The sequence below is a fragment of the Apiospora aurea genome, assembly GCF_038362705.1.
Source record: "Apiospora aurea strain CBS 24483 chromosome Unknown utg000005l_segment0_segment0, whole genome shotgun sequence".
Taxonomy (NCBI): domain Eukaryota; kingdom Fungi; phylum Ascomycota; class Sordariomycetes; order Amphisphaeriales; family Apiosporaceae; genus Apiospora; species Apiospora aurea.
In genome coordinates, this window is record NW_027117392.1 from 449167 (window position 1) to 472991 (window position 23825).

Genomic DNA, 23825 nt, shown 5'->3' on the forward strand with positions numbered 1-23825 from the left:
ACTCACTCAGCGATGTCGCCTCCTGTACCGTGTCGATCTTGGCCGCCCTTACAGATAAGTAGGGTGCGTGTAACGTTCATGTTGGCTGATGAGCCCCATCGATAGTCCCTGCGCCCGACGGTCTAGAAGTTGCCTCGCACGCAGGCCGCATAGCCAACAAACTGGTGGATCCCGTTGGGATGAATCGGCGACTGCTGCTCCTCCGTTAGAGCGGCCGGAGTCGCGGGTCCTAGCCGACACGAAAGCCCACCCCCAGGGCTATATGTATGTTGCGTAGTAACGGCCCCAGGGTGAAGTCTTTGATCAGTTGCAACACTCGACGTTCGTATCCCATATTAGTAGAAGAAGTGATAATCGGGTGAAATGTTTCACTGACCATGATGATCCTTGGGAAGGGGGCAACTGTCAGCAAAAAACATCTAGCTTCTAGCACAGACGGGTCAAGATCGATATAGATTGGGCGGCAAGCTCTCAATCGACTTTCCCACCATAAGAGACATCCAATGCAACACATGAACGAATAACGAAGTTCGGCACTCTCCTATTCCCCACATAAGACCGAGTAAGACGGCCGCACCTCTCTGGCCTGACGAGAGACGCCTCGTCAAGCCAAGTAGCTATCCGATGCCAACTTTTTGTTACTTTTTTTCTATTCCCAAGCTTCGAACACGAGGGCGAGCGACCATCCTTTTCCCCAAACCGGGATGTCGTTTGAGAAAGGGGACACGAAGGACTCCCAAGGTCTCAGCCACCGCCCAGAATTTGTCCGGTGCTGTGTGACCTGCTCTCTCTGGCACGCCATCTCGTCAAGAGTTGGAAAAAGGGGCGGAATAGAGGTTCGTCTGCTCCTTATTTCTGCTTATTCGTTTTGCCGTATCACATTATAATACGCGGGGCGAGGACTGCGTGTGATGCCAATTCATGGATACGATACATCACCCATAAAGGAAGGGTGCCATTATCGTTGGCATGGCTCCTGTCGAGACAAGGATCGGGGGTTGAGCTCGTTATTACTTGAAACCACGAGAAAGGGGTGTGTATCTCTCAGGCTTGACGGTACATGAGCCAGACTCACCTCTTGGTGAGCGCGCATGCATACATCATGTATCTATGTTTGGCATCGTTCACGATCGGATCTATGTCTCTGTGGCTTTAGTGAAATAAGAGACATGCTTCATAAAGTTATTGCATTGCCCTGTTTCCCAGTCTAGTATTCATCATTTGGGCTTCGTGTACCATTCTCCTTGCCTCAATGCCACCAGTCAATGAAACAGAAGCCGTCAGGGGCAGAGCTAGCGGAGAAGAGAGCCAAATAGAACTTGGACTATGCGAGGTCAGAGTTAAGGCTACTACAGTTAAATATTATCTCTCACCCTTTAATGATGCACAAGGATCGTCTGCATACGGTTACCACAAGCACGTAATATTGTGCTGGCCGGCTTTCAGATGACACCGAGGCTGAAGGGACATCTATAGCATTTGTCAAGCGCTCGTCGTCAAGGCTTCTCTTTGTAGCCCTGCTTGCTGCACTCGCAGAGATCGCATACGTTTCGGTGTAGCAATTCACAAATCCTAAGGCCACGACAATGGTGAATGGACAATGGGACACACCGGTGTCTTCAGGAGATGAGCACAGTGAAAAGGAATCTGCCAGTACCATAACCGAGACGCAACTCACAAGGTATCCGTTCATACCTACTTCATCCACTCCTTCGTCGTCTCGTCTGGTCTAAAAACACCTGCTCAAGCAGATGTTGGAAGTTCTCGGTACAGCCCGTCCACGTCCTATAGCCAGGTACTACCTACCTAAACTTGCGACTGGCCCGCCTGGGCAGGTCAATCCAACCTTGGCCTGCATATGCATTCTTGTTGTCACTGCAAGGGGATGGGGACCTAACTGCACCTCCAGCTGTGTGTATGCATGTTCTGATGATTCTTTCCGAAGGATCTGATCGACTGGTCCATCGGGGCTAGCTGTGGCCCGAAATTAAACCTGAGGCCGCGAATAAATGTTGAAAATTGGTCGTAGGTTACATTACAATATGACAAATCTTGGGTCTCGACCGGCCAACAATTGGCTGCTAACGCATGGCTGATCGACGACGACGTTTTGGTTGACGACTTCCAAAGCTTTCATCATATGATTTGATGGAACCGACAAAAGCAGGATCGCGGTGATGCACTGGGGAAGCTCTCGGGCGAAGGCCTGGCAGGAGGTTGAGAGTTGGTTGGAGGTTGTGACCGGCAAGCCAGGGAAAAGATAAGCGATTGCTGTGTCGTCTCTCAATGTCGTAATTTTACTCCCGCATGGCCGGTGTCATGGGTGGAAAATGACATGCATATCGCTTAGTTTCGAATTTTCGACACACGTTCGCGGCTGAAAGGGGTGTGCGTTGCTTGCCCACCTGAGAATGGAAGTTCAGAGAGCAAACTTTCCTACCGATGTGTCATTTCGATCATCACCCCTATGTTCGTACATGCCTGATGGGTATCCATCGTGACAAGCAATCGCCCTTGCGCTGTAATCGGCCGCCTGCCGGTTCCATCCTTGCTGAGAGGGTAAGCTTCTGAATGAATTCCTATTGCCCTCGCCCTCGCACTGGATGATTAGTTGTTCAACTGTTGTGTTTCATCATAAGCAGACGAGCAGTGCTCTTCGTCATTCGCATTTGATTGTCTACAAGCATTGCATCCAGAATACTTGGCGTGCGTGCTGATCCAGGTGGAAAACCCCTGATTGATTCGAGCGCCGTATGCCACTCTGGATGTTCGAGCAGGCTACTGCTGCATGCTCAATACAATCCATGCCTATTGCTTGTCACTAGCAGAGTGCGACCCAAGAGGCTGGGTATTGTTCGTGTAGTGGTGCGCTTCAGGTGAGGCGCGAAGTACTTCCGTATTACTTTCGGGCTGAAAAACAAAGGAAAATAAGCATGACTGCGTGCAAATCTTCGGTAAACCCATGTCGCGGGGATGGTTGCCGGTGCAGAGAGGACAGACAAGCTGGGAGATTGTCCCTGTTGTGGTTGAGGGAGGGCTTTCGTAGTTTCAGCTGCGTCTTGTCTTCCCTTAAATGCGCCCTTCGATATATTCTTGCGTCAATCGCGATTCAAACGAGTCATTGCGGATGGTACTGTTCCTGATCTCCGTTGGTGGGCATGCAAATTTCGGATTTAAATGTGCGGCCATGCAGACCGAAGGTTGGCAGAAACGACTGTCTAGCTGCTTGACGAGATGTAGATGCAGCAAACAATGTTTCGATAAGAAGGCCGAGACACGCACACACACCACGGCAAGGGTCAACGTCGAACGGGCGGCGCGGAATGGTGTGCAATGCAAGGAACCCTTCTAGAAGGTTTTTGTTTCCGAAGCTACCAAGCCCCTAAAGAAATCCCGTGAAAGGAAGTCCCCTGAACAGAAGATGCGGCCAGTAGCCACACCAAAAATACACCGCACAGCTCCAAGGTGCCGCAAAGGAGTCGCATGTTTTAACCTACCTTTATTTCCAGCAACGCAGCGTTATAAAAGTCAGGGAAATTCAAGTTATATATTTCGAATACGGATTTAATATAGATATTTTTTGTGTATTTTTCACGGCGTTATTTGAAGCAGTTACAGTGCGTGGAATAGCATAGGGGCTTTGGCGGTACAAGTCAGCTGTGCGGTGTATTTTTGGGGTCCCTTCTGATGCGGCCTCCAGCGGGATCACCAGCTGTGTAAACGGGTGGTGCCCACTAGCCCAGGATGCAGTAAGGTGATTTCACAGTAGGCCAACCAGCGGCGGCCCAGCACCAGCACCGGACGGCCCTTGCCTGCTTGCGTGCCCCCAAGAGCCATGATTGGGGCAAGCCACCAGGTTGCAGCAGACTTGCATGTACGCTTGCAGTGCCAACCACCACCATGCAGCATTTACCATTATTGCACTTTGCCAACAGCTGCTGCCCCTGGATTCTATGAGGTTGCAAGCTTCCGTTGACGTGTTGCTGCAGAGGAGAATTTCCCCGAACATGGCTGGTACTGGACGCACCAGGCTTTCGCCGCAGCAAGTCAGACATTATTCTGGGGCGACATCTGCGACACTGCGCGACATGGCACGACAGACAGTTTGGTGGTGGTGTGCGGTGCGGCGCGGCGGTGATGATGGCGACGGCAGACGAAGGGGTCCCAAGTCAAATTAGCAAGAGCGCGAGCACACATCCCGAGGGGCCATGCCATGCACGCTGCATGCATGCTACAGGTACACACACACAGAGAGAGAGAGAGAGAGAGAGAGAGAGAGAGAGAGAGAGAGAGATACGCAAGCATGCTGACCAGATGGAGCCCGGCTCCTGTTTGCGCCCTGGCTGCAGATGTTTGTCAGTGAAGTGCCTCATCGCGGGAGAGGAAGTAATCAGATGGTAGCATCCTCCACCATGGCAGTGTGGTTGGTAATACAGGCTGGCGCACGAGGGGAGGATGGACGATGTATCGAATCCATGGTCGTCACGGTTGGTGCTGGGTGACAGAGCTTGATTGGCCTGTATGACCAATAGGATAACCCTTTTAAGGAGTGCGAATGTGGACGATGGATGCGAGCCACCAGCTTCACAAAGTCGGTGAGAGGGATTGGATTGCCAGGCGGCCATAACTCAACTCAAACATGGTCATGGTTGTGATGTGGTGTGGTGCGTGTTATTTGGATTTGTCCGCCACGTTTTGAGGACGACCAACAAGTATCTTGATACCAACCAGTATCTCGAAGCAACGATGGACAAAAAGTCGCTGGTGAAATTGCTCAAGCAAGGGAATCCCTTTGGGACCTATCAACGACGCACATAAGCGTTTTGCATCATGTACATACTTACCTAAGATTACTAGCAATGGTGCTCGGCAAGAAAGCCATCGCGACTTCAGTACTTCCAATGCAGCTGTTCATACCATGGAACGAGGTATGTAGATCAATGTATTGGTTTCGAAGTCGACATCGGCATCGGCGAGGCATAGTACCTAAGACGGATTAGTCAATGCAGGTGTGTGTGTGTGCGTGTGCGTGTGCATAAGGTGGCCCAAGGTTGGAACCACTTGACACTGAGAGGCTGGCTGGAAGGCATCGAGCTGCATTGGGTAGGGGATAGGGATGGAATAGTGATTTGATGAATATTGTTGATACAACCCCAATGGGTGTGGGAAGGGCCAATAGTACAAATCAATAAATGGCAAGTCTGGTATCTTTCTTGTCCAATGTACGTAGGTTAGGTATATATATATAGATCAATATGAAATGCAAAAGGAAGGCCCGTTGGAGGAGGAGGCATTTGATCGAAGCCGAAAGGGCAGGAAGGGGGTTTCCTAATGGAGTAAGTGCACTTACCTGCGAATCGACGACAGTTAACCTTAAGTAGATATGAGCGGTCGTAGCTTCTGCGAACTGATCGCCTTGGTGTTCATCTCTTTGCTCCCTCTCGCCATCCTCTGGGTATTTCCTGGATCTACGGCAGCGTGGTTGACGTTGCTCTTATCGCTTGCAAGACCGTCCCTGTTTCAATGATCAATGATTTCAAAGTTCCAGCCATCAATGCTAGACCGGAAGACCAGATCAGGCGCAATAATTACACAACGTAGCACATTAATACGGTTACGTGTAGAATAGCGCAAGTATACATTTGTTCGGTGCGCATATTCGGCGTTAAGACAGTGGAGGCATTGGTAGGTCGAACGAACAGCCGTCATCGGGTTTTAAACCTCTTTATTTGGGGTTTATTGATTATTGTGTCAATCGTCGACTGGAACGGGACATAGAATCCCAGCACGGTATTTACAACCATTCAATCTGTATTGATGCAGCAGCACTGGACTTCCATCTCTCCAAGTTAAACCTGAGTGGACTTTGAATCCTTCAGTGGTCGCACAGAGGTCTCATGTAAGAAAAAAAAGGACCAGCCCGCTATCGACTCCACAAGTATTTTCCCTTGAATGCAAGCAGCGACTGGCCAATCCTCCGTTTCATCTCTTCGTAAACATAATTGTGTTTTCGAGGTGCAAAAAAAAAGTGAATATAATAAACAAGAGGGAAGAGCGTATGAAAAAGATAGGTATACGACCCGTACGTAGGGGGTTAGATGAAGAAAAAAAAAATACCGTAAGAGGGAAGAAATATGATATCCCAAACTCGGACAGAGTGGCGTGTACCTACAGCAATAATGTTCGTTGAGCTAGGTGAGTGAGTACAGCCCACATGCACTGCAGTGCAGTGCTGTAGGTACCCATCCAGACTGACCCTTGAGCAGAGCGCCCAAGTTCAACGCCGCCTCATTCAGCCCGCCCGCTCTCTCTCTCTCTCTCTCTCTCTCTCTCTCTCTCTTTGCCCATGTACCCAATAAGTTAGCTGGTTAGAGAGCTATTCCTTGTCTTGTTCCCTAAGCTCAAAGTGGCCTCCTCCACCCATCCCACCCATCCATCCATCCATCCATTTTCCTCCTGCCATCCCCCTCGCCTGCCTTGATTGATTGAGGGATCAATAGACACGGTCGGTAGGCGTGTGGTATATTGGGTTCTACAAGTTCATATACTCAACTCGGCCACCACGAACCTTCAGTGTGCTGCCAATCTCATCTCTCGTGTCACCCGTTGCTCCGAACATGCGTTCGTTCACGTCAAATTAGTATTAGGTACAGACAGACAGACAGCAAGACTTACCGTGCCTCAGGCCTTTTTATTTTTGATTTTATTTTCGCTCTTTTTTTTTCTCTCTCTCTCTCTCTCCCTCGTCGCTTCCCACCCCCTCCCCCTCCGCCCCTGCGTCACATCGTACAAATTCCATACTGTCTTGGGGACCGGGGGTGGTACTTGCCAATCTTGCTTGACACTGACACCCTCACTCAAACCAAACCGTCTGCCTCCTCTCTCTCTCTCTCCTCGCCTCGTGCAGTCCCAGTCCTGCCAGTCTCAGTCCCTCTCTCCCAGGCTTCAGGGATTCCTTCATTAGCTCCGGCCTGTCTTTTTATATAGGGCTGGGGCTCTCCCTCCCGCTTGGACTTGGAAACTGACTGGACCCTCCCCAGCAAGTGAAATGAGCACATCTTAGCTCCCTCCTCTCTGGCATCAAGAAAGTCCACTCTTGACCCAATCGTACCTGTCTCCGGCAATATTCTGCCCTGCTCTTGCTTGTGTGCTTGGAAGCGATACAGAACCGTATCCCCTCTTTCCCTGGCCATAGAAATCGCCAGTCCTCTTACTTCTTTCTTGTTGACCTAATAATAAGCATCCCTCCCCGAGGCCAGAACTGTCTCCTGCTGCCCGTCAAGTGGAGCTTCGAATTTCAACGGCTTCTTCTGCACACTTCCCCCCCCCTCCTCGCCAGCGGCCTCGAGATTACTCGCTCGACACCACCCCGCGTCAACCCCCCTTCCTACAGAATTTCTGAACCTCAGACCCTCGAACCAGAACGTCGCAGACTCGTCTGAACACTTCCTTCCCAGGATGGCCGCCGAGAAGCCTTCGGTGCTCATCATTGGTGGGTTGGGCTACATCGGACGCTTCTTGGCCCTTCATATCCACAAGAACGACCTCGCATCCGAGGTCCGCCTGGTAGACAAGGTCCTCCCCCAGCTGGCCTGGCTGGCACCCGAGTTTGACCAGGCCTGCTCTGGTGATAAGTTCATACAGGCAGATGCAACCAGAGAACGTAAGTCTTTGCCAATGCTCTCTCCCCCTCACCTCGCCTCGCCTCGCCACGCCAATCAAGGGGGGCCGTCATGCGCATCTGCTAATCCTGCTCGCCCTTTTTACAGAAGCCCTGTCGCGAATATTCGACCGGCCCGATGGCAAAGAATGGGACTATGTCTTCAACTGTGGAGGCGAGACGAGGTACTCACAGGAGGACGAAGTATATCGGCTCCGATCCAAAGAGCTGTCTCTAGCTGTCGGCCGGGAAGCGGCAAAACGCAAGTGCAAGTGCTTCGTCGAGCTGAGCACAGGCATGGTGTACAAGCCTGACTCGTCGCCTAGCAAGGAAGGAGATAAGACGAAGCCTTGGAGCAAGATTGCAGTCTTCAAGCTGCAAGCCGAAGAAGAGCTGGCCAAGATTGAAGGGTATGTTCAACCCATGCGTCCCGCATAACTCCTGGCAGTGGTACTGACATTACGCGCAACAAGATTGAACCTGGTAGTTGTACGCCTTGCTCATGTATACGGCCCCTACGCATCGCAGTGGGTAGCCACGGCGCTCTGCATGGCCCGCGTTTACAAGCACCTCAACGAGGAGATGAAGTGGCTCTGGACCAAGGACCTGCGCACAAACACGGCACACATTGATGATGTTACACGTGCCCTGTGGGACGTGGCTCACTGGTACGACGCTGGCAAGGCAAACTGGGATGAGAAAGAGATGGGGACAACCCCGACGTTCAACGTGGTAGACAAGGGCACAACGACACAAGGCACCGTCGCCAACCTCATTGGAGAAATGTTCGACATTCAGACTGGCTTCCAAGGCCAATTCATTAGCACCTTCGCCCGGATGAACATGGACAGTGTCGTCGATGACATAAACGACGAGCTGTTGGGTCCCTGGGCAGACCTTCTGGCTGATGCCGGCATTACGAGACCTGGCCCGCTAACGCCATTCATGGAGAAGGAGCTTCTCAAAGATACCGATCTGAGCATGGATGGATCACGCCTGGAGAAGGTGGTTGGATTCGAATACCAAAAGCCGCAAATCACCAAGGAGCTGCTGGAGGAAGTTATCGAAAGCTACAAGAAGATGAAGTGGTGGCCGTGAAACACGCGGCAGTGAGACAAGTGGGCATATACATAAATTCCAATATCGACACAAAGGTTCATGACATCGCCAGACCATATACGACCGCCACTGCAGGGATAGAATCGATTGGATATGGCCTATATTCACAGACGTTGCAGGGACACGGGTTGCGACCACGAGGGCAATGTCGCTTCGGCGTTCGAGTGAGACGTTTCTCCCAAACCTGAGGCTACGGCCATGTACGAATAGGACATCATTAAATTTCCCGTTTCGTCAGTAATGAACAAGAATCCCGAGCATGACATCTGCTTCCCGTGTCCCTCTACTAGTCTGGCGAGATTCGTCTCATGTTCAGGTGGGGGTTTCTATCAGACTGTGTGTAGCCGCAACCAACCAAGCAACGTTTGCTTGCGAGAGCCGACGGTGTCAGTGCCTGATCCCTCCTCGCATCAAAAGGCCCGCAGTTACCACTATCCCGCATGCCTTAGCGCGACTACATGCTCAAAACTACACCTCAAAGAGGAATTTTCTTGGATCGGCGAACAAGCCCAGTAGCTCTTCGCTTGGAACGTTGCAGTGCTCTCGTGGAGGGCTTTTTTGCCTACTATCCCGATCGGACCTGTAGGCGCTTACAAGTGACCCCCCGCTTACCTATATCATTAGCCTTGGCCGTTAGTTGTCCCCCTAGTTACTCACCGCTGTTCGTCGATTTGGCCGGCGCTTCACTTTTTGCGTTCGCGGGGTTGCAATGATGTGCCCTGCTTCTTTCCCCTTCTCGGCCTCGTTAGCCGGCAGATCAGCAGCGCCCCGTCGTCTGCGTCTGGGCGAGAAGAAGCCAGAGACGAAGACAAAATGCAGTTGATGAATCTGCCGCCAGAACTCCTGCGGGAGATCATATCCCACCTACTAGAAGATGACGCGACAGGGCGGGAGTATGCAGATCATGGCCAGCCCAGCCTCTGCGCCCTGGCCCTCAGCGGCGCGCGAGGTGGTCTCGCCGAGGTGGCCACTGGCCTGCTGTACGGCGCCATCACGCTCGAGCGCAACGGCGACGTTGCCAGGGACGAGCAGCGCATGGTGCTGCTGAACCGCTCCTGCCGTGCCAACCCGCAGCTGGTCCACCGCATCCGCTCCGCCGACACCCGCTGGTTCCACCAGGACTACGCGACTCCGCACTACGAGGAATTCCTCGCGCATCTCGCGCGTTCGAAGTCGCTGGTCTCCCTCAAGGCCCAGCTGGGCTACCCGCCGCCGCTTCTACCAGCGGCGGCCGGTGGTGACACCACCGCCGGCGGTCCTCTGTCGGCGCTGTTTCAGTGGCAGCCCGGCAGCTTCGCGGCGCTCCGCGAGCTGCATGTCCATATGGACAATGTGGACCACGCTGCCCGGGTTCCGGTGGCTTTCCTCGTCCGGCTGTGTGAACTGCCAAGTCTACAAGATATCACCATTTGTGCACCCGCCGCCGTAGACCATGATGATGACGACGTTGTTGGTAGCCGTGGTGGATGTGGTGGTGAGCAGCACAATAGCTGTGATGCCAGCAGCGAACCACCGCCCACGCTAGGGCTCACGGAGATGTCCTTCGGGTATGGCCGGCCGGTCTCCATGGCCCTTTTGCGTGAAGTGCTACCGCGCACCCCTAATATCAGAATGCTCAGCATGGGCCTGCCCGGCGCGGCCGTCGAGGTCAACCGCAAGATGTGCAACGACGTCAGCAGCGGAGGCTACGACCTAAAGGGCCCCGTTCTGTCCCCGCGCTCCATCGGGCGGGTGCTGGCCCCCGCCGCCGCGTCGCTGGAGCAGATGGACCTTGTCGCGGACAACGTGTCCCTCCCCGCACAGCACGACGGCTCCCGGATCAACCTCTCGGCCTTTGACCGCCTGCGCCATCTCGAGATCTCCGCGTGTCTACTCTTCGGCGCCGGGAGGGGCCCCGTGGTATCGAGCGGAGACGATATCTGGCCGTGTCTCCCGCCGGCACTGGCGAAGCTGACGATTGCGTTCGACGGAGACTTGGGCCTCTTCTGGTCCCTGACCGAGATGCGCGAGCACACGCGCAGCGGCACCTTTGAGTCGCAGCTGTGGGACCGGCGTCTCCGCGAGGACGGCGACGGGCTAGCATGGCTCGCCGAGCTGCTGCGCCGAGTCACTAAGGGAGAGCTCGGGAGGCAGATGCGGAGAATCGCGGTCGAGGAGAGGGAGGTGGTCGACCGCGACCGAAACTGGGCCATTGCGACGTGGCGGACGCCGGGAGGCGACAGGATGCAGGACCTCGCACAGGCGGCGGCCGTGGATCTCGAGGTATTGTTGCGCGTGCCGCGGAGCTTCCGGTCGGAAGAATTCGATAATGTCGAGGACGCTGAGTTCTATGGCAAGCGCGGGACGGTGTTGTATGATGAAGTGAGGCAGGGTCCGTCGAGCACGGCGAGTCCGGCGAGCGAAGCGGGTATGGACGGTGACTGGTGAATAGCAACAGATATCATGTCTACGCACATACCATCGGCAACGGGCAGACGGACGGACGGACGGAAGACGTTCCCTGAGTCAATGGTGGGGTAGCGTTCACTCCGTAGTCTGATCTCAGTGGGAGTGTTGTGGGATGAAGACGTCCGGCCGTCTCCGGTCGATGCCACTCGAACACGGGCGGTTCCATTCTCGCTACCAGTGCTCGGGCGAACTCTATTTTCCGCCCATTGCAACCCCAAATATCCCCACCGCGCCTCGTCACGATCATCATGACGCACGCTCGACCCAGGGAAGATACCGCTTGGGTCTTTGGGCAGCAGAGATGCCAAGATCATGACGTACTGTCGAGTGAGGGGGGGAACACCGGGACATACGGAAGATAACACCTCGGGAACACATACCAGTACCTATTCCATAGAATGGTTATTTGCCTCATAACCATCAACCGCCTTTGAAACCAACAGCCCATTTGGTAAAGCTGACAAGGCATAATAACCAAGATATTTCAATATACTACAAATCATACACAAGGAGTTAAATAAAACCATGCCTGAAATCGAGACCGTCTCCGGCTCCGAACTCCTCATCATGGGCGGCGGCAGTTCGCCCTGCGGATGGAAGCCGCATGAGGATATCGAAGTCATACTTCTCGAGGTAAGTTGAGAACCGCACGGGCTTTCCGTGCTGGAGTATACAACTGCTCTCTCTCCATACTTACCCTTTTGTTCTTGCAGCCTGCGACGGATACAGGTACCGGTGGCGACGACGACGTTACGGATTGGTGACCGATGTTAGAGAGACAAGTTGGAAAGGGTCGCACTGATGGGGAGGTCTTGGGTATCAAATGGATTTCTCAGCCGACGCTTAATTGGAATCAGAGGGTCAAGAATATGGTGACTTGCTGCTTCTCTGTATCCAGTAATTCTCGCACCAATAGCTCTCAGGTCCACACCAAGTCAGATCTACATACAGTCAAGAAACGGTCTTCAAACTAGCCAGCTCAACCTTTGCTCCAGGTCTCCTTCTTACGTCACTTGTGAACAGTATGTCTTCTGGAGAAAGAACGAATGAATAGGTGGCTACTGTGCTATACACGAAACACTAGAAATGAACAACTCCAGGACCCGAATCGCATAATACACACTACGAGAGTCCGCCATCGAGCGGGCAATCATGACCATCTTTGTCTTTCCGTTGCTATAACCTGTATAAACTGTACCGTCAGGGCGCCAGCTTTTATCGTGTCTACAAGCTATGCCAGATTCCGCCATTGCTGGAGATCATGCAACTACTTCTTCTCTTCCGCCGCAGGGGCGCCACCGCCAGTGCTGGGGAAACCCATGAAGATCTTGAAGTAGTCCTGAGGGGAAAGAGTCAGTCAAAGTTGTATAACAATTGAATTATGCATGACTTACGTAGATCATCCACTGGAGACCGGTCAAGGTACCAATCATGACGATTCTCACCGGCAGGCCGTTCCACAGTCCCATGAAGCCGATGTCGCGGTAGTTGCGGGCCACGGCGGCGCCGAATCCTTCACCGGATGCGCGGTTCGCATTGAGCTTGCTGACAAGGACGTCGGCGGGGTGGGAGACAATGGCGCAGAGAATACCGGCGAGGTAGCCGCTGGCGAATGAGACACCGGTCTGGGCGGCCTTGCTGTAATCGCTCTTCTGGCCAGGTAGGCGGGCGTACATCATCTCGACAATGGTTTCGAATGAGGCGAATTTCTGACAGACTCAATTAGCTTACCACAGCTCCAGCTCACATGAAGTTGCTCTTGGATTTTATCAGAATGGAAAGGGGAAGCCATACCATCATCGTATAGGGGATTTGTCGGCCCCAAAGGGGGTAGAGTCCCTTGTAGAGCCCACCGAAGCCCTCCGCAGCAGTGATCTTGGAGAATCCGTCAAAGGTTCCCGTGTATGGCGGAGGAATCGTTGTCTGCATGCGGACCTTGACGGCTTCAAAGGGGCAGAGTGCGATATCGGCGAGGAACTCGGCAGAAGCGGATGCGGCCAGATACAGTCCAGTCTTGTACCTGTAGGCATTTTCCGGGCCGGCAAGGTCGGCGTAGGTCTTCTTGAAGTACTCATACCTTTGGCATCACGTTAAGCCACTCCCCGGTATACTTGAAAAGGGGTATACTGTCTGCATGCAGCATTACTTACCATCCATACTTGAATGCACCCTGGGCGGAGTAACCGAAGAACGTCGGGCCCCAACCCGTGAAGATTCCTCGGAGGCCTTCCTGGCGGTAGATTAAATTCCAAGCCTGGAAGTTGCCCTTGTACAACTTCGAGTCGACCTGGCGACGGCACTTGACCAGGTCCAATGGAGTCACGGCCGTGTGCGTCAGTCCCTAGCAACGGTTGTTAGTCATTCGACTCAGCTGAGGATGATCCCGGGCTTCCCGCCCCGTCCAATCGGGTCAGACTCACGCAAGCCATCATCCCGCCAAATGTGCAGGCGGCATAGTAGCCGGGCGAGTAGAGCTCGAGCTGGCCCGTCTTGGCCTTGGTGGCGGCGCTGGCCTTGTCGAACTCGGCCTGCGCCTCGGAGCTCAGCTTCTTGGCCTTGTTCTTGGCATCGTCCACGACGGAGAAGGCGCCGTACAGCTCGGGGCGGGCCTGGTACGGCGTGGCCTGGGAACGGCGCGGGGGGCGCAGGCGAGCCGAAGCTCTGCTGCAGGATGCTGTGACTCGGAAACAGTCCAGGCATGATTGTTACTGGGGTGTCATCAATCTGGATTACGGGCCGCTAGGTGTATGCTACTACTGAGTCAAGGGTTCATGTTAGCCTAGATCGCGGGATCTGCCATGGATAACACGACTCTGGGGACTGGTGGAAAGCGTGGTAGCAATCGCATTGATCGTGTCTAGGGTCTACTTGGCAAGGGCGGGGAACAGACGAACATATGTCAAAGCCTCTCAAATGGCTGGAGCTGGAATGCGCAAGGTCCGCGAAAGGATGGTGTTTTGGTCTTCGATCAGGTAATGTAAGTCGATTCGATTCCGGATGGGAAGGAGGTCGAATCAATCAGAGGAACGGAAGAGAAAGGAAATGATGCTGGATTAGGTTATCATGATGATAGGGGAGTTATTTAGGTGCCATCCGCGACGTGATGTGATTACCCGACTGTCCCATCCCATTGTCCGTCCTGCCTGGCAGCATCTAACCTACCCCATTGCTGAAGATGGCAAGTACCTACTCGACTCCTGTACATACCTAAGGTACAGGACGGAGTTAAGCTCGATAACTCCATGTCCCGAACTGTGTCAGATTGTGCCGGTGCTTACTGGGTTTCCAGACAGACAGGCTTATATGAGGGTTCGTATTCTCCTGTGCTGTCCGACTTATTATCTACGCCGGTGTTATGTACATTAAAGCAAAGCAAGTGCCCATGCCCGTCAAGCGAGAACGAGGCCCCGCCCACGCCCAACATTGTAAGTCGGATATCTTCCGTGATGTCGGGAGCTGGAGGTACTGGCAGCACCAGGGATGCCGTCTTAGAGACTTAGACAATGGAGGGTGTTGACAGTTGAAGGCCCACTTCGGGGTTCTGCAGCCGCTATTGAAACCCCCCCCCACCTTCTGAGAAATAGTGCCAGCCATCCCACTATCAGCCCTGGGAGAAAAGCGATCCGACCGAGCGACAACGGCATGCACGCTCGCCTTTACCTTTGCCGATCTTAAAACATTTGGTTGCCAACCCAGCACAATAAGAGGACCGCTATATTGACATATGACTGCATCATTAAAGCTTTGCTTCGCAGATTCACTACTGGAAACACCGTCACAAACGACGCCATGTCTACAACAGTGTCCATCAAAGGTCCGCATGTCGGGCCCTCGCCTCTCAAGCCGGCCTTCGTGTCCAAGTGGTCCTCGCGATACCGAGGTGTAAGTCCTCTTGCGCAGACTTCCTTTCTTTCTCTTCTCTCTCTTTCTCTCCCTCCCTCTCCTCTTCTTCCCCCTGTACCTGACGTCCCTCTCCCATGCTGCACTCTCGGGAACATGCTGTTGACAATCGCTTCTTGCCTCTGATAACAGGCGACCGTCCAAGACCTCGAGCCCCCGGCCGCCCTGTCCCTGAACCCCACCGACCCCATCTCTCTCGCCATGCTCTCGGCCTTTGAGCGCGACTACACGCACTTGACGGTGGTGGACGGCGACACGCGCGCGCTACTGGGCTACGTCTCGATCCCGACGCTGCAGGCCCAGCTCGACGCCGGCAAGGTCCAGGGCGAGGACGCCATCGGCCAGGCCATGGCCCGCTTCCAGCGCAAGGGCCGCAAGTACAAGGTCATCACCATGGCCACGCCCCTCGAGGAGCTCGAGGCCTTCTTCGAGGGCGCCAACGACCCCTGGGGCCAGAAGCAGGAGTTCGCCGTCGTCACCGACGAGGGCCGCCGCTTCGTCCTGGGCGTCGCCACGCGCGCCGACCTCGAGGAGTTTGTCAAGCGGAGGCCCGCGTAAGAGCAACGTATAAAAGCTGCAAAGGGATTGCCCAGTGCTGCGGTTGGAGAAGTGCGCCTGCTGCTATTGGGATAGTCGACAATATTCTCCTCTCCTGCTGTGTTAGCATTACGACATCTTCCATAGGAGTGATTTCCCGAAGGCCTGTAGAAGACCAGGTCACACAGTTCTGGGGGTAAACGAATACCGGCATAGGAGGCTGCATTCAACAATGAGCCGCTCTTTGCACGGTACGACTTCGCGCGGATCAACCAGGTCAGAATGGCAACTAGGGAAGAACGGAACTAGGGGGTCTTTAGACTGGTTGGGAGGCACATGCATATCGGCGTTGCGTAATTTCTTTGGGTGGTTCCGTACTTTGGCACGTAGTCGTCGTTCCTGTAAAAGGAGGCATTGGGCTCTTCAACGAGTTACGTACGACGATGGGTAATAAAATGAATTAATAATGAAGTCCAATCAGTACCAATCTGCGACGGTATTAAGGATCTACGGAGAAGTGAGGATCCGAGACGTTGGTGTTGCCCCCTATGACAGATAGAGAGTACTTGACGTGGGCAAGACTGAAACTGACAGCATCAAAATGAGAGCTGTAAGTGACACAGGGTCAATATATGCAATACAACCGGTGTCCCGACAAAACTGAAAAGTGCATATATATATGTATGTCTAAATTCTGATGGGTGCTATCTCCCGAGTGCTTTCCTGGGCCCTATCTCACGCGTTCATGGACTCTGCCCTCCTGTTGCGGAGTTTAGGTGTCCCAGTGTCTTCAGCAGCACAGCCTAAGAAATGTAGTCGTAGACAAGGCGCATCTCGACCTTCTTGTCGCCCTTCTTGAGCACGATGTTGCGGGCGTACCGGCGCTCGCCGCCGATGGTCTGGAAGCCCCAGACCTGGACGGCGACCCAGCCGTCCTTCTGGTTGTCGGCACAGCTGACCAGGTGCGCGGCGCCGTCGGGGCCCGTCTTCTCAGACTCGTCGACTAGCCAGTTGCCGGCGAGATACTCGACGCTGGCGGCGTCGAGCCCGTAGTCGCCGACGGCCTGCTTGAGGGCGTCGCCGGCCGGGGCGAAGCGCGAGGAGGACTCGACGGTGCCGAAGAGCCAGTCGCTGTGGGTGCGCTTCTCGCCGTCGGCGCACCGGTTCTCCGTCGTGCCCTTGATGCCGCCCGTCGCCGTCTGCTCAATGTCGATGCGCACGCAGTCGCCGGCCGCCGCCGAGGGCGGCAGGTGCGGGCCCGAGTACTGCTTCACCGTCAGCGTCACCGAGGCCAGCCCGATGGCCTTGCGCGTCAGGTAGCCGATGCCCTGCAGCGCCAGGCCGGGCTCCGTGTTGTCGGACAGGCTCTTGTTCTGTGTGCGTGTGTGCGTGTCCCAGGACGTTAGCCATGCCGTTCGTTGTCCTGCGTCTGGGCGGTATGCATGCAAATGCGGCGGACCCGCATGAGCAAGCTACCACCTGGCGGCTGGAATTGCACGTACCATGGCCCATGTCCCGTTGAGATCGCCGATCGTCTTGCTGGCTGGGGCTGCCATTGTGTATGTGTGTGTCTCTGCGTGGTCCTGTGGCGTTTGCTGTATTCTGGAAGATTGAAGAAAAAGAAAACAAAAGGACTATCGCTCGTGTATCTGGCAAAGGTGGTTTGGATGTAGGAGCACCGTCGTACGTTACCCGAGAGAGGTATGTTGTTGAGCTGTATATGAAGGTCGTGGTGGGGCCCCTTTTTAAGGTACGTAATGCCGGCTGAGGAGGGGCGGGCACTTATCTTAGGCCAGAAATAGCAAGCATGTGCAGTTCAGAACAAACTATCAGGCCCTGTGAAAACAAAGAGCAGAGGACGATTGATGAGGCGCTTGTTGGGCGATGGGAAACCTGGGTGATATTCAAGGTCCCTGTGATTGATGTAGCGACTGAGTAATATCTACTGAGCAATATCAGGAAACGAATCTGTGATTCTGCGCAATTGAGGTCGAAACGTGTTGGTATGATGCTCAGCTACTAGAACAAGATATGTGCTTATATATATGCCTTGATAATATATCAGTACAGCTCACACCAGCTAGCTGAGTTGCATAACAACCCCCCATCATTTGTCCACCTCTGATGGGCCGAGGCATTCTGTCTCCCACCACGGCAACCGAGCGGTCGCCAGTTACTCGTTCGGGCCTAGGTTAGTGTCTGACCAGAATGCGGGGAGAGCCTCTGTGCGACTCAGCTGGGCTTCCCCAATCCGACCTGGAGGGGAGCTCGGGGGAGGGCTGCCATGGCTCTTGGCGCCCTGCGGCGCCCCTTGTCATTCAGAGACGACTGCATTGTCTTCCCAACCCTAATCCGATGTCGCCTTGGACAGACAAGACAAGACAAGCATAAACAATGTGCCTCGAAACCCGAAAACGCCGGCTAGGGAACCATCAACCCCCCCGAGCGAACTCGAGAATACGACTACGAGGCCCATCAACAACACACTTGGCTCTTCGGCAGCTGTCGCAGATTTCCAGAATGCGTGAAGCAACTATATCAGATCCCTAGTATCCATGGAGAAAACACCAAGCCGATGCCATCCCCCGTCAAAAGTCTGTAATAAAGCACCGGCTCTTGATGCCGTTTGTCTACTGCCACGCCGGGCGCAACAAAAATTGCCTTGGTAGCGTTTCCCCACGTTAGCAGTCGAAACTCCTTATGCCGAGGGCGGGGCGTTGATGATGAGGGATACCCCTATCGAGGAATGCTAAAAAGGGGAGGCTTTCAGTTACCAACAAACGGCCTCCCAGTGCTGCGTAGTTTGCCCTGCCACCGCCGCGTGCGTACCATGCCAGAAGGCTAGGCAGGGCTAGGCCGTAACACTTGTAGCGCATTGGAAGTGACGCAGGCGATCTGGCAGGAAGGCATCAATGTTACAGTTACATAGACGCGCTGGTTCATGTCTCTGCTCTTATGTGCATCTAGTCTGGGATATCACAGTAGCAATGTGGTATTCCGATGCCGTTCGGCTCTAGGCAACGCAGAGCCTTACTGTCACGTTTTGACGTGTAGGCTGACGGTGATCCGAAGCGATGTGACTGTTCATAAGCTCGGGAACCCTTCCAGACGACGGAAGATTCGTCTAGCGGCATGCGAAGCTTGTCGGTCGACCGCTCCGACCCAACGAAGTCGTTACGCCCCATGCACCATCGCCTTCAAGGAAGATGAAAAGTATAGAAAGCGAGGCTATCGCACTCCCCCCCTTGAGCCATAATCAGGAGGAGCAACGAGAACCAGCCCCTTTGCATTTTATGATGCCATCTGAAATGGGCAGCAGCGGCTCAAGAGAATCAACCATGATCGGCCGCGGGACAAGCAGTGTCTGCCACTTCCCATCCAACCTTTGATGAGAGGTCCCGCAATGCAACTGCAGAGGGGGGATAACCCAAAAAGACAAGAGGTTCGAGTCTAGCACCACAGAGCAACAGCACTTGAAGCTGTTACCCCAAGCCAGGGGTATCCGCCTCGCAGTCAGCCAGCAGCGGCGGCGTTGGTTGGAGCGGAAAGAATCGGGAGAAAAGGAGAGAGGCAAGCCAGAAAGAGCATCCAAAAAGCTCAGCCTGCGAGCCCCCATCGGGGCTCGAAATGGCCTACGACAACCCCTCCGGGTAGGGGTTTTTCTCATGGCTTGGGACCCTTTCGTTGTAGGCCGCGCGTGGTTCGTCAACCCGCGCGTCAACCAACTCGGCCAGCAGGCCACGTTGATGGGTCGGTAACTGTGGCTGGTTCGGTTATTGGGCACCATGTGTACCGGTGCGTATATGCCCTCTGGTCCAAGTTTTTGCTTGTACAGTCATAGTTTGTGGCCCAGAAACCACTTGGGATGCCATTGTCCAACCAAGTTGGTCTGGCACACCTCTCAAGGCATCCATACTCATTGTACTTGTGGGCACTCGATAACAGTCTGGCGGGTGAAATAACCAGGCAGGCCAGGCGTAACTCGGTAAAGGGCGGCACGATGTGCTGGTTCTGCGTCACACATGTGCCGACCGGAAATCGTATAAGACGGCTCCTCGCTTACGGCTGACTGGTTGTGGTTGACTCAGGGCTTGACGCACCTGAAAGGTGGTCCAGGTCCATCTTTCGGACCAACGGAGGGGTTGGAACGGGTTCGCCGGAGGACGGACCTATCAATAGACTTGCTGGTGTAGGTATTGGCAGGGCTCTATGTGTACATACAGTAGATAGATAGATAGGCCCAGCCAGTCCCATGTCATTCGACCACGATTGAGCCCTATATTCTCGTGTTGCGAAAATCTCGATCTACATACATACGGTCCTGCCGAGCAGCGAGGAGTACGGTCTTTTCCATTGGTCGTGCCACGAAGCTGCGGAGTCAATAAATGCCCCTGTGAATATCAACTGCCGTGTGATTGTCGTCGGCTTCTTTCTAGATACACGTGGGAGTGATACTAACCGTTTTGCATTAGAGCCAACCGGCCAGCACGAACGAGCAATGGCTAGCATTAGAACTTCCGCTTCCATAGGCCATCGATACCTGATCCTCGTCTCTCAACACGTGTCGACCGGCATGTGATCCACGATTGGAGTACCTTTACGCTGCGCAGTTATACATTGGCAACCTTCAGAACAGAAGAAAGACCCTGGCCTGCTTGAGTAGCACCGCAGCAGTCTCCTGCATTGGATATGGAAGAATACAGGTACTCCAGAACGGAGATATAAATAACGCAATTACACTAGGTCGCACGCAACCAGATCATCGGGCGTCGAGTATACCCGTCCAGTTCTTGTGGCACAGCACCTTCACCCAGACCCCGGACTAACCACGTGTAGATTTTGGTGGTGACACCGAAAGCTCCTAAGTGTCCATATCAGAGATTCTGGCCCCTGGTACTGGTCCTCTACAGCCAGTCAGGCATGTGTAAACTCGAGAAGCGACCAAACAAGCTTTAGTCGACTGCACAGCGTCTGAAGGTACATTGTCAACGAATGATATTTATATAGATGAATATTAGACTGAGACATACTTCAAAGCGGTGCCACCCACCACGGCGACCCGAGATCTGCAGCATAGATCTACTAGTGCCCATCTTGAGAGGCCCGGACCGGCCGGTGCCTAACTCGGCCCCATCCGGCGCGGCTGTTGCCATCCTCGCCCCCTTTTTCCTTGCTTGTCCCCGGCCGCAAACGGATGCCCTTTCGGCGAGAATATTTATTATGAGTCACGTGTTTCTCTCTATCCTTTTGCGGACATGGCGTCTATACGCATGCGATGGGCGACGTGGACGTAGTTAGCTCTTGCAGCCGTTGCAGACAACTCTACCACTTGCACCTTGATTGGCGGATAATATCCTGAACTAACGCAAGAACTGGTGTTTCAACCATGGACAACGAGGCTCTATAGTAAGCCCCAGTATACATATGTTTCTGCCTGGGATAAACTCTTTCATATCCATCTCGCTATGCCCGTCGATGCCAAACAGTCCGACGACGTCGTTGGCATTTTCTTATACCCACCGACACCAACACCAACACCAATACCAGCACCAACCAGCCTGACGATGTCGTTGGTATTTCAAGGTGACGTATGCCCTTGTCCGGCCTCCTTACCGAACCCAAAGAGGGGTTTGCTCTCCGGCGGCAGGGTGGTCAACCCGGGTTGACTGACTTACCAAGCAAGTACGTGTAAGTAGTGAGGGGGGTGCTTTGGTGTGGTTTACCTCGCGGTAGCCGCTAACCCTCCGGCCCACACCCGTTCTAGTCTGTCTGAGGTGTGCCCGTGGAGGCGGCTGACCGCCTGGACAGCCCGGCGGAGCTACCGTCAAGTGGCTCGAACACCTGCCTCTCCTCTCTCCCCGCACACGGGGACCTTCTTTTCGAGCGCTTCTCCATTCTAGAAGTACGCGGCCGTTGAGGAGAAGAAGCAAAGAGGACACGCACGACACGGCCCCAACTCCACGCAGACGCGCTTGTAGTCACGAGCCTCACGCACTCTCCTCTCCTCTCCTACTCCCCCAATGCAGGTGGCATTGGCATCACCCCTGGTGGCAATTTGCTGCTCCTTCTTTTTCTTTCCACGTGCTAGCCACACACCACTCTTGCAGGCGTATTCGTCAAGAAACTGACCCCGGGTTGAGTGCTGGTGGTATATGCACGATGATATTCGGACCCTTGCTCGTCCGAAGCTCAAACGAATGTCACGATGAGTGACGATGACACCACCCATGCCCCCCAAGCTTTGGAGTTTCCAAGGCAGTGGCAACAACGGTGGCCCTTCTTTCAAGTCAGCAAGCCAAGGTCTAGACCTCCTCCCCCGTTCGAAAGATGAGGCACGCACGAGTAAGGGTCATGCCCCCCTTCCCCGTCATCCTCCCCCAGACAGAGATCTGGACAGCCTTCCCTTCACAGTAGCAACCCAGTTCCCGGCCTTGGACCTTGATGTTTCGCGGGTTGAAGCGCGACTGGGGGTGCTTGCCTTGCGCCAGCCACACAGGAAATCATATCGCAACGGGATATTGAATAAGGGGACCAAACTACTTGCATAGCATGGGGGAGAGACTGCCAGGCTGCGGCAAGCTCATGAGTCATAAACCTTGCCCGCCTTGGCAGGACCCTGCGTGCCTGTTTGCACCTGCATCTGGCAGAGGAGTTTCCCGCCGCCTACGACGTATGCATGCGCCAATGCGCCCCCTGGGCAGTTGCGGACATGAATCGTCGTCATGTAGGTGCCAAGAAAAAGCAATGATCGCCGTCAAGTCTTGTTCTTGCGTGATCCTGCCCGCCGGCTTCAGTGTCGGCCGAGGGGTTGAGTGAATGTGTGAGCGGGGTTTATCCGTCATGCCTTTCGAGGATCTTCGCAAGTTTACATTATATATATACTTGGTCTATATACTAGTGGAAGTCGTAAAGATCGTTCCGAGATTTGAGAAACGTAAGTAAGCACGCATAGTGGATAGCCTATCTTGAAGGGGGCACATATCTGCCCATCTCCTGTGTCCATATCTTGAGACAGTAGATAGCGGGCCAGTTGGCCATCTCACAAAACAAGTTTGCTGGTCTGGGTGAGATGATGAGATACGACTTGGGTGGTGTGAATATGTAACGCCAGCTGGGTCCTCTGGAGGTCCACTACCGGGTGGGTATTGCGAAAAACATGTTTGAAGATTCTTTCGGGCAGGGAAGTAAAATGCTCTCTCTATGGGCTCCCCTGTCACCACAAGTCCCGCCCACGAGACACAGCGTTGGGCAGCAGCAGCGGCTTACTGGCTCGGTAAGGCTGGGAAGTACAATTCAGGGTCCATACTCTGGACCCTTCATGTGCAAATCCCGGTGGCCTAGTAGCCTACAGCCTACCAGAAACACCATCCACCAAGGCATGGCGGCAGGGAGGGCGGTGGGCGGCTTCCCTTTGAAAATGTCCCGCTGGAAATGGATGAGTCAAGCCAGCCCTTGTCTTTTTGAGAGACTTGGTCAGAAGCTTCATGCCACGAAGCTATCGTCTTGGGCCTTGGTGTCTGGGTGCTTCCCAAGGTACTGTGAATGTATCGTGGGATGAAGACGTTTCATTTGCGGCGCTTGGATCACACATTCCTTCGATGTCCAGTCACCCCTCTTCGGTGGTGACTGACTAGAGCCTGAACCAGCGATGCTGCCTGTACATACATACATAATGCCACATCACGCAGCCCAGGCATACTAAAGCAGTATCCGTCGGCTTTGGGAGTAAACGGTGGAATACCGTGGCGAGGTAAACCGTCGCCTGTCCAGATGTCCGTCTGACGGGTAAGTATCGACCAGGGGCACTTTCGGGGTAAGAAGATGGCCACGATACTTCCAATGTATTACTTGTCAAATGACCCGAAGAAGAAACGGCCAGTGTATGAGTCGCACCGACTCCCGAGTTGGCGACATGCAATCCAGGGAAAGCACTACCAATGACCGGGTTGCCTCCAAGTTTTGTGGCAGCAGGTAAAAGGTAAATACCTAATGCTTATCGCACGTAGGTAAGCACCGGTGAAGACAGCCTAGCAGCCTGAAAGCCATGAGCGTGGTGTCACAACTGCGAAGGAACACACCGAACTCCTCCGTCCAGTTGCTACCTTATTGTCAAACGTGATCATACTACGCCCCGACGAGAAGCTTCTTGAAGCTTGGACAG

General features: G+C 54.0%; 5 protein-coding genes across 5 annotated transcripts; 3 read left to right on the plus strand and 2 right to left on the minus strand.

The window, feature by feature from the left end:
• Positions 1–7458: 7458 nt before the first annotated feature.
• On the plus strand, positions 7459–8758 carry PG986_006732 (uncharacterized protein; the record flags this gene model as incomplete). Its single annotated transcript, XM_066842954.1, has 3 exons — positions 7459–7663; positions 7770–8070; positions 8134–8758. 3 exons carry the CDS (start codon positions 7459–7461, stop codon positions 8756–8758), a joined length of 1131 nt encoding a protein of 376 aa, XP_066699066.1.
• An 834-nt stretch (positions 8759–9592) lies between these two features.
• Positions 9593–11206, plus strand: PG986_006733 (RNI-like protein; the record flags this gene model as incomplete). Its single annotated transcript, XM_066842955.1, has 1 exon — positions 9593–11206. The coding sequence occupies one exon, from the start codon at positions 9593–9595 to the stop codon at positions 11204–11206; it is 1614 nt and encodes a 537-aa protein (XP_066699067.1).
• Positions 11207–12494: 1288 nt separating this feature from the next.
• On the minus strand, positions 12495–14394 carry PG986_006734 (uncharacterized protein; the record flags this gene model as incomplete). Its single annotated transcript, XM_066842956.1, has 6 exons — positions 12495–12566; positions 12622–12936; positions 13022–13304; positions 13378–13568; positions 13648–13891; positions 14390–14394. 6 exons carry the CDS (start codon positions 14392–14394, stop codon positions 12495–12497), a joined length of 1110 nt encoding a protein of 369 aa, XP_066699068.1.
• Positions 14395–15016: 622 nt separating this feature from the next.
• PG986_006735 (uncharacterized protein) lies at positions 15017–15685 on the plus strand (the record flags this gene model as incomplete). The annotated part of the gene is made up of 2 exons (XM_066842957.1): positions 15017–15109; positions 15260–15685. The coding sequence occupies 2 exons, from the start codon at positions 15017–15019 to the stop codon at positions 15683–15685; spliced, it is 519 nt and encodes a 172-aa protein (XP_066699069.1).
• Positions 15686–16467: 782 nt separating this feature from the next.
• PG986_006736 (uncharacterized protein) lies at positions 16468–17220 on the minus strand (the record flags this gene model as incomplete). Its single annotated transcript, XM_066842958.1, has 2 exons — positions 16468–17037; positions 17167–17220. 2 exons carry the CDS (start codon positions 17218–17220, stop codon positions 16468–16470), a joined length of 624 nt encoding a protein of 207 aa, XP_066699070.1.
• Between the last annotated feature and the right edge of the window lie 6605 nt (positions 17221–23825).